Below are 17,213 nucleotides of genomic sequence, written 5' to 3' on the forward strand. Positions count from 1 at the left end.
GTCCCAGGCCACCTTTTATGAATAATAAATATTAGATGGGCTATGTAATAACAAATAATATTGTACCCTTTGCACCTAATAGTGAGCTGATATTGTTGTATCATTTCAGTTCCCAAATTGTGGTGTGGCTAAAGAAAGGAGATCTTCCTCGAACAGTAACCAGGTATGATAACAACTCATCAAAAAAGTGTATTTATGATTTTTACAAAGCGCTATATAATAATCTTTCTTTCTGTTTACTGCCTTTAAGCATACTAATGTCATTCCTCACAAATGGCGAAAAAGTATTTCTGTTCCAGTCGATAAAAAGATGCAGGTGTTAGGCAAAGAACTATATGCTATTGGCTATGCTGGATGCTCCAGCTACAATCATTGCAAGAGTGCTATTACCTGAGTTGAGCATTTGAGTTGACGAGGCTGGCATTATCCTCCTTTATCAAACAGGGTTTCTTAAGGCTGCTGGCACTTTAACATCTTGATGCTGGTAGATTTAATAGAATATTCATGGGCTACTAGAGGGCAATGTATTTACGCTGTGTTTATTGACTTAGGCGCTGCTTTCAACACTGTCTGAGGTGAGACCCTATGGCAAAAACATCATAAATGGGAGATTCCACCTGGTTTGCTTAAATGCTCATCACTTTCTATTCTGATACTAAAGTTAAAATTAGGTTATCTAATAACGGTGCTACGACGGATTTCATCAACACTCATGTTGGCCTAAAACAGGGTTTGCCTGTTATTGCCTGTTATTTTATCTGTATCTTGGGACATAACAGAAGCTTTGAGCTCCACATTTCCTCCTCGTTTGGGCTCATTTCACATTCCGAGGTTCAGGTATGCTGCCGACCTTGTCTTGCTTGATTATATCCCTTGTGGTCTTCAATACTCCTTTGATAATCTAAGAAGTAATGCCGCTTCCAATGGCCTCTCTATTAGCATAGCCATAACTATGTCTATGGTTTTCTCTTCCAGAAATAATAATCTCACCAAGAAGATTGCTTTGAAGTTTGGCTTTCAGTCTGTTGAACAGATGACCACATATAATTACCTTGTACTTACATTTGATCATCATTTAACCTAGAATTTCCGTCTTCATAAGCGGGAAGTGTAAATCTGCCAGCTTACTGCGGGTATCTCAAACTTTGCTAGGAATTCTGCACGTTATACACTCATTTTTTTCCTCAATTTATAGAAGATCTAAGTTCGTCCAGTGATGCTGTATGGAGCTGAAATCTGGGCTGCTAATCATGTCACCAAATTGGGCCTTATTGGGAGATGGTGGGCCTTATCACGAGTTGGGCGGTAGCCCTTAAATGCGGCGGTAACAGTAATTCCCACCAGGAATACCGCTCCGCTCTATCACGACCCTGCAAAATTAGCGCTGAACCAAAAAGGGAACGGCGTTAATAGAGCTGGCGTTAGCACAGCCGACGTTCTTACAGCCGGCAGTAACACCGCCGACAATACACTGCTTTATCACAGACCTATCACAACCCCATTTCCAGCGGTATAACCCCCAGAAAAACAGCGATAATACAGCAGGTATTACCCCCAGCCTCCAGCTGGAGGTAAATGGACCCAGGTGCCAGGAATAAAGCCACAGGTGCATACTATGTACACCAGAGGGCTACAAAAGACACACCCAGGCCCCAAGCACACTTTTCAACACTGTGCTGCCATTTTTCAGCTGGGAGCTGCAGTTCCATATGCAGTTCCATATGCTGCGCCTGGAGCTACTGATGCTGGATAACTAGTGCAGGGTACAGGGGGCAGGGGGTGGAATGAGGAGGAGAAGGCGTGCATGCACCCATCCCCAGGGTCAGGCCATCACCCTGGGTCCTCAGTGACATCCAGATAGTAACTGAGTACCAACTGGATCGGGCGACCATCACTGAGCTGCTGGCCACAATACAAGATGACATTGGGGGCGGGATTGTCATCCGCACAGCGTTGACCCCACTGGTCAAGATGGTGCCAGTCCTGCAGTTCCTGGGGACGGGCACCTTCCAGCACTCTGTGGCCATGATGCATGGCATGGCATGGCCGAGTCGACATTTAGTGCAGTCCTTGGCCAGGTGCTGGATTCTGTGCTGCGCCATGTGAACCTTCATGTGGCACTGCCCACCACCCAGACACAGGCCTCAAGGCACCGTTTCTTGCCATCGCACAAGTGCCCAACGGCATTGCAGCCATTGACTGCACCCATGAGGCAGTCTTTCGGAACTGTAAGCACTAACATTCATTGAATGTGCAGATGACCTGTGGGCCTGACCTAAACATCAGCCACTGCTGTGCCAGCTACCCTGGATCCACTTAACTCCATGGTGCTATGCAACAGCACACTGTCGGCCTACATGGAGAGGCACAGGGGACAACAGACCTGGATAGTGGGTGAGTACAAACCCTGATAAAAATAGATGTTTAAGCTCAAGTCAAAAGGGGGGATATCGCCAAAGGAAGCAGTGCATGGCAAGAGGAGTCACCGCCGGCACCTGTCCAGCACCTGCACCATTAACTGGGGGCATCCAAGGGTGCATGTACACGGCCACCACACCTGGACCCACACATGGTGATGGACACATATTGCTGCAAACACAACCACACATCAGACCACAATGCACCTGGAATGTGCTGCTGTGCAGATCCACAACCCATCACCCAACAGCGAATCCGCCCAGGGCCCCAGATAGGAATCCGAAGTGAGAGTATGCCATTCGCTATTCCCTGAAGTACTGAGTCAAATTAATACAAGGGAGTAAACATGTACATGAACATCACAGAGAGAGTATCCCATTAGTGCATTAAAACATGTATCAACTGTTAAACGAAATTGTTAGTGCAATGAACATTTGCCATCATCCAGTGATACAGGCACATCAAAAGACAAATGCGTACTTCCCCTGATCAGGCAGTCATAACAGTAGCACCTTCCTGTGGGACTCCATGCACCACTGGCCCAAACATATCCAAGGAGCGGTGCAGGTGGAACCCGCACACACAGCTCCCAGTGCCTCTTGCACGATAAGGGAATATTCCTACACCCTATTATAGGTCCAAACTATGAGTTCATGCCTAATCATGATGAGTACAAGTGGCCCATGCATCCCCTTACCTGTAGTGCCGTGTCCACCCGTGCCACAGCAGCCATCCCATTTGCAGTCAACCGTCACCACAACCACGCCTACAACCATGCCCACAACCGGACACGCATCTGCATTGAACATAATTTTGTACTTTTGAAGGCACGATTCAGATGCCTGGATTGTGCTGGAGGGGCCCTGGACAAAGTATCAAAATCGTCCCGGCTTAACAATGCTGCACAACATCTGCCTCAGGCGAAATGTGCCCCTACACCCTGACGCAGACAGGCAACCCCCAGGGGCTGATGATGACGAGGACCATGTGGCCGGAGCCATGGCTGATGCACACAGGGATGGGGTGAGGGAGGGGAGGCTGGCCAGACAGGCACTGATTGCCAATTATTTTTTGCACGGTGACTGGACACATAACACAACCTGCACATTTTGAATAAAGAGCACTAGTACACAATCATGATTGTCCTTGCATTTTTCACCGGGCTTTAATGTATGTGAAACTAAACCCATCCACCTCCCACCACCTCCCAGGCACACAGTCCCCCTCCCCCCACCCAACACCAACTACCCTGCACACAGTCTCCCCTCCCCCACCCAAAACCATCTCCCCAGCAGACAGTCCCCCGCCCCCCATCCAGCCATGTGTCCATGTTATGGCCCCTCAGGCCGACAGTGCACAGTCCAATCACTGGGTACGTGCCAGCTTCCCATGTGCACTGGATTCTGGAGCGCGCTGTAGCAGCCTGCGTTGTGACCTCTGTCGTGGGGTTGCCTGTTGGGACTCCTTGGAGGGGGTGGTGGAGGTAGATGGGATGGAGGCAGGGATTTGTATTTGCTGCCGTAGGTGGTTGTTGATTTCCCGCATTTGTTCTGCAAATGCATGGAGTCCCTTGCATTGCTCCCTTACCCTCCGCCCGAACCTCGTGAGGAATGCTGTACATGCATCCACCACCATCCTCGTGCGGGCATTGTCCCTGGCCATGGTCTTTGTAAGCACCCCTTTTGGCACGGCTGATGGCCTTCACGTGCCTATCGTGTCTTCTAGCAAGGCCCTCAATCATCAGCTGACGTGCCTCTGACGTCAAGTAGCGTCATCACAGCAGCCACAGGACCAGTAGGGGTTGTTGGGGTGGGGCTGCAATGTCTTCGGGGGTTGTACTGCCTGGGCTGTCCTGCCTGATGATGAGGCATATGAGGGTGTGTCCTCATCAGCCACCGGGGTGTAGGCGTGACGATGGCCTACACGGCACTGTAGCCTTGGGCTGTGCACCTCCACACAGTCATGGCTCTAAGATGGCTTTACGGCACTTGCATGTGTTCAGGTGTGGGTGCCACAGCTGCCTGCTGGTCCTGGCTCCCCACCTCCCATGTACACAGTCCCCCCTGCCAGACCCACCACCAACTCCCCTGCACACAATCCCCCTTCCCTCACCCACCACAACTCACCTGCACACAGTCCCCTCTCCCCCACCCAAAACCATCCCCCCTGCACACAGTCTCCCTCCCCACCCAACGCCAACTCCCCTGCACACAGTCCCCCTCCGCCACCCAACACCAACTCCCCTGCACACAGCCCCCCATACCCCCACCCAAAACCAACTCCCCCCCGCACACAGTACCCCCACCCAACCATGTGTCCATGTGATGGCCCCTCAGGCCGACAGTGCACAGTCCAGTCACTGGGTACGTGCCAGCTTCCCATGTGCACTGATGTGCACTGGATTCTGGAGCGCGCTGTAGCAGCCTGCGCTGTGACCTCCGTCATGGGGTTATGTGTTGGGACTCCTTGGTGGGGGTGGTGGAGGTAGATGGGATGGAGGCAGGGAATTGTACTTGCTGCCAGAGGAGGTTGTTGGTTTCCCACATTTGTTCTGCAAATGCAGAGAATCCCTTGCTCCTTTACCCTCTGTCCGAACCCCAGGAGGGATGCTGTACATGCATCCACCACCATTCTCGTGTGGGCATTTTCCCTGGCCATGTTATTTGTAGCACCCCTTATGGCACGGCTGATGGCCTTCATGTGCCTATTGTGTCCTCTGGTAAGGCCCTCAATCATCAGATGACGTGCCTCTATGACGTCCAGTAGCGCCATCATAGCAGCCATATGACCTGTAGGGGTTTTTGGGGTGGGGCTGCAATGCCTTGGTGGGCTGTCTTGCCTCGGGCGGGGGGGGCTGTAGCACCTGGTGGGGCTGTCCTGCCTGTTGGGGCCGCCTGATGATGAGGCATGAGGGTGACAACGGCCTGCCCAGCACTGTGGCCTTGGGCTGTGCACCTCCACACAGCCATGGCGCTACAGTGGTGTGCTCATTTCCGGCACTTGCATGTATTCAGGTGTGGGTGCCACAACCGCCTGCTGGTCGTGACTGCTTTCCCCTCCCTCCTTCTGTGTTGTGGATATTAGGGCCGTTTCGACAGTCTCCTCTAAATCGGACTGGTGGGTTGTGCCCTCATGTTGGTGTGGCCCTGAAGGCTTCGCACATTGCTGTTGGCGTGGCCCTGGAGGGTTGGCCCCTTAGTGGTGGCGTGGCACTGCTGCAATGTGGAGCGATGGGGTGGATATTCCACCTTGGTGTGCCCTGTCGGTCCCTTAGTGGAGACGTGGGTGGGCGCTCGATGGGATGGCTACCTCAACCTCCCTGGATACCTCAGGTGATGGCTGTGTGCCTGTAGGGGACATAGGGGATGGCATCAGGTCACATTCGCTCATGTGTTTTGGCATGCATTGCAGTACTCACAGGAGGGGGTTGGACGGGGGGGTTGGACTCATACGCTAGCCTGGCCTGCTTGCATTTTGCAGTGGGTTGGTATATATGGGGCATGGTGCGGGAGGTGGAACACACTTGGGAATGTGGCTTCCGGGTGGTGGCATGGCAGGGGTTGATTGTTGGCGTGATTTGTCTAGTGAGCATCTGGTATACACGGCCAGCTGACAATGGTGCCCTGCTGTGCCCACGCCATGGCTGTGTGTTACATGACACTTGAATGTGTGCCTTGCCTGCCCTCTTCACAGCTCTGGCACACAGGGGTGGCCTAGGTGCACTGGCACATGGGTGTTGCTGTGGGTTCCTGTGGTGGCTCCCACACACTGAACCCAGTCACAATGCCCGGCTCATGGACACTGGGGGATGGTGTGGTGGGCTGTTCACATTACATTTGGTATTGGGGGTTCCCTCACATTCTGCCTCCTGGGTGGCAGCGCCTGCCTCTGCTTCTCTGACTCCCTCGATCACTGCCATGTTGATGATGCGGCTGCAAAGCTCCTCCCATAGCATGAGCTCTGGAGGTGGTGGTGATCCTCTGGTTGCCATGCTGTCGGTCCTGTGATTGGCTAGGCTGCCCTTGACCCGGAACAGCAGGTCGTTGCAGCGTTTTCTGCAGTCTTCCACATCCCTGGGGACACGGCCGACTGTAGACCCCTTCTTGCTTATGTCGACCCAGATGATGTTGCATCGCTTTGAGCTTGTTTTTTGTTTGTGGACCCCATACAGCTCCTCATAATGGGCTATCCCCTCCTCCACAAGGACATTGAGCTCAGACTTGCTAAATTTAGGTTTACGAATCCGATCCTGGACTAACTTGCCCCTTTCACGCTGTGACATATTTTTGGTTCAGTTGTTCTGGATAGCTACCAGGGGCTCCGATTTTTGATGGATTGTAATTTTCAAAATGGCTGCCACAGTGTTTACCGTTCCCGCTGCGATGCATTTCCTGCGTGTTATTACTGCATGGTGTTAACACGCGATGCCGGTGGTGTTAATGCTATTTAGGCTGGGATTTCGGGCCTTAGCGTTATTTGTGTACAGCAGTATTAGCGTTAACAGCTAGATACCGCTCAACTTGTGATCACGCCCTTTGTTTAAAAATGATTCTCAAACTACCTCCCTCTACTATTGAATATAGTTGCTTGAAGCAAACCGTAACACTGTGCATTGTACTCCAGTGCCTCCAACAACAACATGGCTGGACTCTTTAAAATCTGCAAGGAACTAGCCAACCCGTTGCAGTGTCCACCTCGCCCCTTCCCTCTCAGACCCTCTGCAATGCATTGGCCACTCACTTCACTGCAGAAACTCAGGACATCCTGTGCACTCTCTTCCGTCTCTTCCTTCTCTCCCTCCCGTTCTCCCGTCCTCCCATCCCCCTGCCACCTATGGCCCCCTCACCCTCGCTCTGCCTTTCTCTCATCCTTCCCTCCTATCGCATCCTGACAAGGTCACTAGAGTTGTCCGCTCTATGAAGGTCTCCTCCAAACCGGTCTTCCCCTGTTCTTCCAGAACTATTACAGACTATATTGGCTCCCTTGCACCTGCACTTGCTGATTTCTGCAATCACTGACTTGCTACTGGGTCTTTCCCCTCTTCCCTCAAGCACTCTCTTGTGCACCCCCTTTTGAAAAAACAATCTGCCGTCCCATCGTGACCGGCTAACTACCGCCCCCATCTCACACTTGGAGAAACAATGGGACAAAGACGTGGGCTGTTGGCGTCCTGCGGCTTATGGCGGCCTCCATCTGCTGTTTGCTACCGGTGCCATTGGCCATGCCCCTTTTGCATACTTAGCCCCGCACCCTGCCCCGTCAGGTTGAAGCCCACGGGGATAAGGGCGTGGCGTATTGGCATCCCGGCATTCCTGGATTTTGGCCGAGGAGGGCCTCCATCTGCTGTTTGCTGCTGGTGCTGTTGACCACGCCCCCTCTGCATACTTTTTTTTAAAAACAATTTCATTGATTTTATTATATTCAACAACATACAACCAAACTTAGCAGTACATGTCTTGACATTTCAAAATGTGCATATGTCCTTCAGTGTCTACTGCTTACCCTTATCCCCCCCCCCATATGAGCCTACTTCACTTCGCCTTCCGCATCTTCTTCTTCCACAGGGGTTCCTCTTCCCGTGTTCCCACCCGAGTCCTGGTCGCTCGACCAGTCCTGGGTGGACCTGTTCAGTGTGGCCACTAGATATCTCCAGGCTGTCAGGGTTTCTGCCTCGTCCTCCCCTCCTCTATTGCTCATTTCTTGCCATACTGCTGTTTCTGCCTCGGTCCATTTCTGGAGGTCATTCCATCAGACTTCCATGCTAGGTCTATTGCATGCCTTCCATCCCATGGCTATTCTGCGCTTGGCAAGTATATATGCTAGGTCCTTTTAATTTGCTTACATGTTTTAATTTATGTGGCTTGGGGAATCCCCCTACCAAGCATACCCACACTGATTCAACATCCATCTTAATCCCTTTCTCCTCGAGCCGGCGGGCTATTTCTTGCCAGAACTTCCCAATTTCGGGGAATGCCCAAAACATATGCGTCATCCCCGCATTTTCATTACCACATTTGGGGCATGTTTGTCTCTCTGCTTTTTTAAATGTGGCTATCCTCTGGGGTGTCAAATATGCCCTGTGGGTTATGTATAGCTGTATTTGTTGTAGCCTTGCATTCCTAGATACTTTCTTATGGTACCGTTGGGCCCGTTCCCACACCCTGTCACTCATGGGTATCCCAGCCTCTTTCTCCCAGTCTGATCTCAGTAGTGCCACCTCTTTCCCCACCTTGGACATCAACAGCTCATATATTCTAGATATCTTGTGTCCTCCATCTGCTATATCATATATAGTTTCTATGGTAGCGTCTGGTTGCTCTTCTAGTGTTACTTTTGACCATGTTTCTCTGATTCGCCGTATGATCCTCCACCAACGTCCCAAATGCCTTAATCTCTTCTGCTTTCCATATGTCCCCCAGTGTTGCTATTCCTACCGGTTCCCAGTGCTTCATAATCGCCTTCAGTAGTTGCTCATCTCCACTCGTTAATGCAACCAACGGTACTTGTGGGGAACACGGGCGGGTTCTCCATGGCTTGACAAGTTCTGCGCCATATCTGCCAGCCCAGGAGCAACATCTTTGAGCGCTCTCTAACTTCTGGTTTGGGCAGCCATATCATTTCTTTCAGGAAGTACAGGGCACACTCCCTTCTCAGCAAACCTGTTTTTTAGGTCGGCTCTTCTGATAATCATTTGGCTACATATTGTAATTGACTAGCTATATAGTAGTTCGGGAGTTTTATACGCCCTTTGTCATGTGTATTCTGCAGCTTCCAAAGGGCTATTCTGTTCCTGGTCCCGTGCCATAGGAAATTCCCTACATATATGCTCTGTAGTTTAGTAAAAAATCACCTTTGTATCCGATATGGGATATTCCCCAAAAAATGCAATAGTCTTGGCAGTACGACCATGTTCAGCAGCGCCCCTCTCCCCATCATTGCCAGAGGGAGTTTGGACCAAAACCTCATGCTGTACTTGATACTCCTTACTGCTTTCTCAGTGTTATTTCTGTGTTCTACCTCTACTGTATGATAAATATCTATTCCCAGATATCTGAACGTTTGTGACACCCATGGTATTTGTAAGATTGGTAATTGATCTTGTGGGACTATACGTGATTTTTGGGGTTCACTGCTATTTCGGACAGCGTTGCAAACCTCCATCACCTCCAGGATATATTGGAGGTTCTCTTCAGGGTATCTTATGTACAGCAGCATGTCGTCTGCATATAGGGAAACCAAATGCGGCTCCCCTTTTATGCTGATCCCTATTTCTTCATATTGCTGTCTCAGGTATATTGCTTAGGGCTCCAGTGCTAAGATGTATAGTATCGGAGACCATGGGCACCCTTGCCTGGTACCTCTATTCAGTTGCCATTTTTCAGAGATGATCGCTCCTGTTTTTACCCTGGCTAGCGGTGCGCTATAATGCAGTTTGACCCATTTAAGGTACCCTGGTCCTATGCCGTAGCTGGTCAGGGCTGTCATAAGCCAGGGCCGAGTCAAAGGCTTTTATTGCATCTAGTGAAACAATTGCAATCTCGGCAGAGTCTTCTTTTGTCTGCTCTATAACTCGGAGGAGTCGCCTAAGGTTATCCGATATGTTCCTACGGGGTACATAGTCTGTTTGATCAGGGTGTATTAGTTTATTAATACTCTGTTTAATTCTGTTTGCCAGCACCGCCGTAAGCATTTTACTATCTTGATTTAACATTGATAATGGTCTAAACGATCCGCAATCCGCACCTAGCTTATTATGTTTGGGGAGTGGGATGATAACCGCTTCTCTCAGGGATTCTGGCAGCCATCCCGTCTCATATGCCTCATATAGCATTGCTAGCAATGGGGGGAGCACCTCTTTTCTATACATTTTGTAAAATTAACTGGGGAGTCCTTCAGCCCCTGGGGTCTTACTAGTGGGCAGTTGCGTTACTACCTCTTCCTGTCCTTCTAGAGTAATTGGGGCATCTAATTCCTCTCGCTCTGTCGCGCTTATTTGTGGCAGGCCTATATCCTCAAGTGTGTCCTTTATCTCCCCACTATCGTATCCATCTGTGTCCCCGTATAGGGTGTGATAGTAGTTAAGGAATTCTCGGTTTACCCCTTCTTGGGTGTCTACTAATTGAGCGTCTTTTCCTTGTATTACTCTAATTGTGGGTCTGGGGGGTCTCTCTTTTATATAACCAAGCCAGCATCCTCCCTGGTTTATCTCCACTCGCATGTTGCCTCTCTATGTATTTTCTATAGTTTAGATTGCATAATCTGTCCCAGTATTATGCACATTTCTGTTGCAGTTGGCTTATGATTTTTGCATCCTCCTTCGTACTGCCCCCCCCCCTTTCCTGGGCTTTCTCTAGCTTGGTTTTGGCTACCCGTAATTCCCTCAATATGCCTCCCTGCAACCATTTAGATTTGGCTGTCGCTATTCCTCTTACCACCACCTTGAAAGCTTCCCATAATGTACCAGTCGACTCGACGGTACCAGCGTTGGTCTCAAAGTAGTTTACAATCTCTTCCCTGAGATCCTCCCTGAACATCGTATCCTTTAGCGCTTCGGCTCTAAGTCGCCACGTTGGGATGATAGCCCTCAAGGGTCGGTATTGCCATATAAGGACCAACGGTGAGTGGTCCGATAGGACTCTCGCCTTGTATTCTACCAGTACTGTTTCTGCAATTACCTCCTGCGTAACGAACATGTAATCTAGCCTCGTATACAATTTCTGTAGAGCTGAGTAATGCAAATATTGTCTCTTGTGGGTGGCGCACCTTCCAGTGTCTGCAGAGCTCTGGTGGCAGAGGTGGGTCTGTTTTGTCTATCATCTGACCTGTCTACTTTCCCCTCCCAACTGTTGCCCAGCTCCATCCTTGGATCTCAGGCACCCCGCATCTAGCCCTTTTCTTGGCGCTTGCCCTTACTCAAGGCACAGCAGGGAGATGTCGCCCTAATGGTGCTTCTACTACTCTACCTACTGGGGATAGGTCTTCTCCATCTTGTGTCTCCTGTTTTAGCCTTCCGGCGCAGCACGCCTGCCGCTCATATCTACTTTATTACAGTCTATATTCCAGTCCAACAAGTCCAAATGCTAGGTGTAATGATTACTTAATGTTCGCATTTTCTCTACACCCATTGTATCCCAATCCAATATCTCGGCTACAATTCCCATCGCACCCAGCAGCATCATGCGCGTCACTGTATCACTTATCCTGTTCTTCTCGCTCCTTTTCATCTCCATGCTCTGGGCAGCCGTGGGCATCCAGCCAGTTCGCCGCATCTTCCCGGGTATCAAATAAATGTGCTTTGCCTTTGTGTATTACCTTAAGCTTCGCGGGGTACAAAAGCATATATTTATATCCGGCTGTACACAGTCTCCTTTTTATCACAACGTAGCTATAGCGCTGTCTCTGCACCCCTATGGTGTAATCCGGGTATGCGGTGATAGTCGCCGACGCCCTTGTTATTCTTCCTCCTTTCCGTAAAAATTCCAGGATCTTTTCACTGTCTCTGTAATTCAGGATGTTCGCTATAATTGCGCTAGGGAGCCCCAGGTTGTGGCCTTCTCATCAAGGCTCTATGCGCACGTTCAATCGCGAACACTTGGGAGAGCTTGCTCGTTCCTATTTCCTGAATAATCATGTTCTCCACATAGTCCGTAGGGTCTTGACCTTCTTCTCCTTCCGGTAGGCCCACCACGCGTATGTTATTGCGTCTTGCTCGCCCTTCAGCTTCCTTTGCCTGGTTTTCTAGGTTGGACACTTGTTGTTTCAATATGTGGACCTCCTTGGCGTTACTCGTGCTGACGTCTGTGTTGACTTTCACAGCACTCTCTAGGCCGCTCGTTCTCTCTGCCAGCGCTCTCATATCATGTCTCAGTAAGTTGACCTCTATCCCAACTGCGTCGATTTTGGTTTCTAGTGCTGCCTTCAGGTCCGCCATCGCCATTCCCCATGAGGATTTTAGTTCCGGGATGGCAGCTAGTATCCTGTGGTCGCCTCCCGGCAAGGTAGCGTCTGCGGGTGTAGTGGCCATGTCTTGTGCTGGATTGGTCTGGGATTGCTGCGATTTGGTGAATATGTCCGTTGTTGGCTGTTTGCCTTTAGCTTTGCCTCCTTTTGAAGCCATTGTCTGTTCCCCGCCCATGGATATGACACTTCGTTGGTATTTAGGTTCTTGTGCCGCTCCTCAGCCCTTTCTTCACAGCTGCAGAGCTCCCTATGGCGCTGTCTGCCGCTTGCTTCTTTTGTTTGGTGTACCGATCCACCACGTGGCGAATCAGCAGCTCTTGTCCACTGACCTTTTTTATAACGTTGATCAAGTGGATCTCAGCGCTACGAGAGTCCAATGCTGGGGGCCCTGACTTAGCCCTCTCAAGGCGTCCCCTTGCGCGTCTGTTTGTGCCCTTTCTTCGTAGCCAGTACTGCGTGATGGCTATTGGTGTCTCATCTGGGCCAGGGTGCCGTTGTGTCAGTGTGAGGCGGTCCAGGTGTTAGCCTGCTACAGTTAGGCAGGGCCTCCTATGCCTTGTTATCAATCGATGCGCCACCTGGCAGCCCCGTCTGGGGCTTAGTTCCTTGCTTCACTCCACCTTGATGTCACCCCATGGGTTATAGTTGGACAGTGCGTCTGCTCCTTTGTCTGGGTGCTCATCGTCATTGCCAAGCCAGCCTGCTTGCACTTATTATCCTTTACAGCTTGTTTGTCCAATCTTTTCACTCATGCCGCCGTGCTGGCCCAGGCAGGTCCTGTCCCCCAGTGGGCGTTTCTTATTTCCCAGTTTTCAAGGTAGTCCTTCCATACCTTGCACAGCACTTGGTATGCTCCAGCCTCTCATCTAAGTGCAAGCATTTCTCGCGCAGTATTCCGTGTTGGTACTCCTCTTGGGCAGGCGTCTGCTTATATTCCGTGCCTGCTACTGGTACGCTGCACCCCCTCTTTGTAGAGTTGTTAGCCCCAGGACCTCAGCAGCGTGCGGCTAGCTGTCTCCCAGCCGCTACATTGTGCGCAATGCACTGTATCCTATAGCACTTGTGGGCTCATATTCCTCGAACACAGCTCCGACTCTGATGCACTGTAGCCCGAACGCCAGCCTGGGCTGTTATTCATGTCCCGGTCGCACTGCGTTAGCTCCTGCTGGGCTGCTCCGCCTCTCTTTTCTTCCTCTCTTTCCGCGCTCCGGTGTTCGGGGCTGCGGAGGCTATTGCAGGCAATGGTGCGTTCTCTGCTTGGGTCCCGACACTTATCCGGTAAGCGGCCTCACTTTCCAAGTAATCGGCCTTCGGTGTGCCACCTGTTGCCAGACGGCGGTGCGGGCGTCCCAAGTGAGCTCCTCTTTCGCGAGGGGCACCAATTCCGACTCGCTTCGCAGCTGTATATTATTACGGCCAGGGCTTAGTTGTCGCTGCGGTGCCTTCCCAATGTAGCCGCCAGACTGGGGCTGCTCGTCTTTGCCACAGACCTGTTTTAACACACGCAGCTGTTCCCCAACTTTCGCCAGTCTTTCTGTGACGCATCTTCCGTGCCTCTCCCTCTGATGTTATTCGGTCCCTTGTTCAGTGGCGCCAGCCATTTTGTTTCACTCGTGTCGGTCTGGGTCTGTAGCTTCTCTTAGTTTTTCTTGCTCTATACCATCATGACTGCGCTCCGGGTTGCTCGTGGAGTTGCACCAGTGCTTCATAAGTCCTGCATTCCATTTCTGTGTGCGAACGCATGCTGTGGCTGCTCCTTCTTTGTCGCATCATATCGGATCGACAGGAGCTCATAGAGAAAGTGTTCTACTGCATGGCCTTGTAGCCATGCCCCTCAACCCCCGCTGCATACTTAACCCTGCACCCTGCTCCGCCATGGTGAAGCCAGCGGGAACAAGAGCGCGGGGTGTTGGCGTCCCGCAGGGTGTTTGCGGCCTGGAGAACCTCCATGCTGGACTGAAGGGACCTCTGACACAGAGATTCCCGAGGTGAGAGCGAGCTGTAACTGAGAGTTGGTCAGGGTAAGGAAAATTGCTCCAGTTGTCGGAAGACTCAAAATGGAGACAACAGAGTCTTTTTTTTACCTCTTTATTCCCCCACCTTTTTCTCTGGAACTCTGTCCTTCTGCCCAACTTGCAACCTCACCCTGGCCCCAAAACCACTTGCAGGATTAAAGTGGCAAGAAGAAAGGGGTCGCTGTCGAGGGACTAAGGAAACCGATCATATGTCTGCTACTGACACTATTTCCGTTATGACCCCCGCTTTAGCAGCTATTGCCTCCACCATTTCTGCTCTTGTGCCGGGGGGAGAACCTAGGGAGTTGCCCAACGAGAACTTGACCAGTACCCCCAACACTATGGTGAGGCCCACCCCCGAAAAACAAAAAGACCGCTCCATGCCCCAACCTCACCATCTTGGGAGGTGGGGGGGACCAACAGCCTCAGTTGCCCATTGTGGGGTCTTTCCCCACCACACACCAAGTTCGATGCTGCAAAACACGGCAAAGGTTTCTTTTGCATTAACTAACAAACAATTGGGTACAACACAAGACTACCTTCTAAACCTCGGAGTCCAAATTGTATGGCCGCTGTTGGGAAAACCGACTCATCAGACATTGGAACTGAGAATGTGCTCCCAGGTCTATCTAAATTCTTTAAGGGTTGTGCCTTATTGGCTTCCCCCCTGGTTTCCACTGCGTCCTGCGGTCTGCCACCTGGGCCCCCTCCTGGTATTGCCCACCTGACACCTGAATTACTGGGCTATGCTGCACCTGACCTGCCGTCTAAAATTGCACAACCTGCCTCTGACCCTATGGGCTTGGATATGGCCACCGAAGGATCTATAGAGAAAAAAATGTCCCCCAGCACCATTAGCAGTTCCATCTGCAGCTCTTGGAGTGAGCCTATGCTGGCAGCGCACACAGGGGGTAGCTCATTCCTCCGGCTAACTCCCCTTTGTGTACCTAAGTATCCCAACCAAGCAATTTCACTTCCTTTTAGGTCCTCTGTATACAGAGGCCCAAACTTCCCAGGGTTGTTCTTGTACCTGTGTGATTTCTGAATTGGCAGTTATTAAAAAAACTGGTATTCGATCTAATCGAGGCCCAGGGGAGGAGTTGGGAGGAGGGGTCAGGCCCATTGGGAGAGTTCTGAGATATTGCTACTGCCGTTGGGTGGCTCCATCACCACCCCCTAATACGAACATTGCTCCTGGTGTCCCAAATGTCTCTACCCTGATGAGTCAGTCCCAGCCTGTCCAGCTACTAAAATGTATTGCATCTTGAGAGCCCAGGTTTTCTGGGTGGAAACCTCCTCATCTTGAAGAACTGTGCCTCTAGCATAGCGAGTATTAAGCGCCTCATGGTGAGGGCAACTGGTGCATGTATTCACCGTTATGGGGGGGCGGAGGTTCGCCCAAGTGCCAAGTAGGGGTGAGGCAAGGTGGGTGCATTGTTTTTCTTCATGGGGTTCCCAAACTGCCCCCTGACAGGTGTGAACCGAGGGACGCTCTTTTGAATAAATGCCTCCATTGGCTCCACTCAGTTGGGGTTTGTGCTTTTGCGACCCGGGAGTCCATGGTGGGATGTCATAAGCTGATCAGTGATAACCCTGAGGATTCCGTTAAATTAGTCTTCAGGGACGGACAAATGGCCATTCAAGTATTTGGAAGACTCAAGTGTCATGGCCGGACTATCATTGAAGGTAGCATTGCGGGCAGCCTGTCCACCGATCCTGCCTCTGTGGCCGCCCCCAAACACTTTGATATTATAGGTTATTTATAATGCGCTTAATACCCAGAGGTTTCTAAGCGCGGACTCGAGAATCGAACCTTTGTTGCTCCGTGTCGTCTTGCTTCCAAGGCGAGCACATTGCCCCTGAGCTATCCTCCCGAGCTATCTTTTCTTACCAACAATGCCCTATCTGCTGCGTACCTCATTCCCTTGGGCAATCGGCGAGCCGGCAACTACTGTGGTACCGGACCAGTGGATCCAAGTTCAGAGATCCGTCCCAACCCATTTAGCAGGGGTCATGATTAGCTTCTTTGTATTATCACCAGTGTGTCCCAGCATGCTAGACCTTTCTTGTTCTCTTTTGACTGTAAATATGGAAGCATAATGTCAAAATTGTTTTGCTAGGATGTACTTTGATGTCGTACGACCGTATAAAGTAATTTGACTAACTTGGAGAAACTGGTCTACCCCCAACTGTCCCAGCATACTGAGCTTGTTGGTTGCCTACACGACCATCAATCTGTATTCCGAGCATCCAGAGGCACGGAAACTGCTCTCCTGAACACCCGTGAAGAACTGCTCGCTTCTCTTGATTCTAAATCTCCAGCTGTTCTCATTCTACTTGCTCTCTCCTCTGCATTTGATACGGTCAACCACTCCACCCTCATAAAATGGCTCAACGATACCCTTGTTATCTGGGAGCTGGCACTGGACTGGCTGACCTCCTTCCTCACCGACCCTCCGTCCCAGGTTATCCTGGCTCTTTCTCCTATCCCACCTCTATCTCCACCTGTGGTGTTCCCTAGGGATCCAACCTTTCTCCCAGGCTCTTTAATGTCTATCTCGTTGCACTTGCTCAGTTCCATCCTCAATGATGTTTCTTTGTAGGTGCATAGTTTATTTTATTTGTATTTTATTGTGCATTTGGAAGTTGCTTATACAGAAAGACATTTTGTCCTAATCACACTTTGCAATTTGTACAGCAGAGGGCAACCTAACACTGATAAATTGCATCATCTGAGTATGGAAACCTACCTAAGCAGTATATCAGCCCAGGGCTACAGTATAAAGTGCATTCCTAACGTAAACATATGAGCAAGGTAAT

At 50.6% G+C, this 17,213-nt stretch overlaps 1 protein-coding gene across 2 annotated transcripts in view; it reads left to right on the top strand.

Annotated features, from left to right (window-relative positions):
• Positions 1–17,213, top strand: part of POLG (DNA polymerase gamma, catalytic subunit) — a 1,004,779-nt gene that overhangs the window by 721,668 nt on the left and 265,898 nt on the right. For both annotated transcript variants that reach the window (XM_069624312.1, XM_069624311.1), the window contains exon 15: positions 110–163. In XM_069624312.1, the coding sequence (XP_069480413.1) occupies positions 110–163 (54 nt within the window). The remainder of the gene's footprint in view (positions 1–109; positions 164–17,213) is intronic.

Source organism: Ambystoma mexicanum, chromosome 11 (genome assembly GCF_040938575.1).
Source record: "Ambystoma mexicanum isolate Mex_15411 chromosome 11, UKY_AmexF1_1, whole genome shotgun sequence".
Lineage (NCBI taxonomy): Eukaryota > Metazoa > Chordata > Amphibia > Caudata > Ambystomatidae > Ambystoma > Ambystoma mexicanum.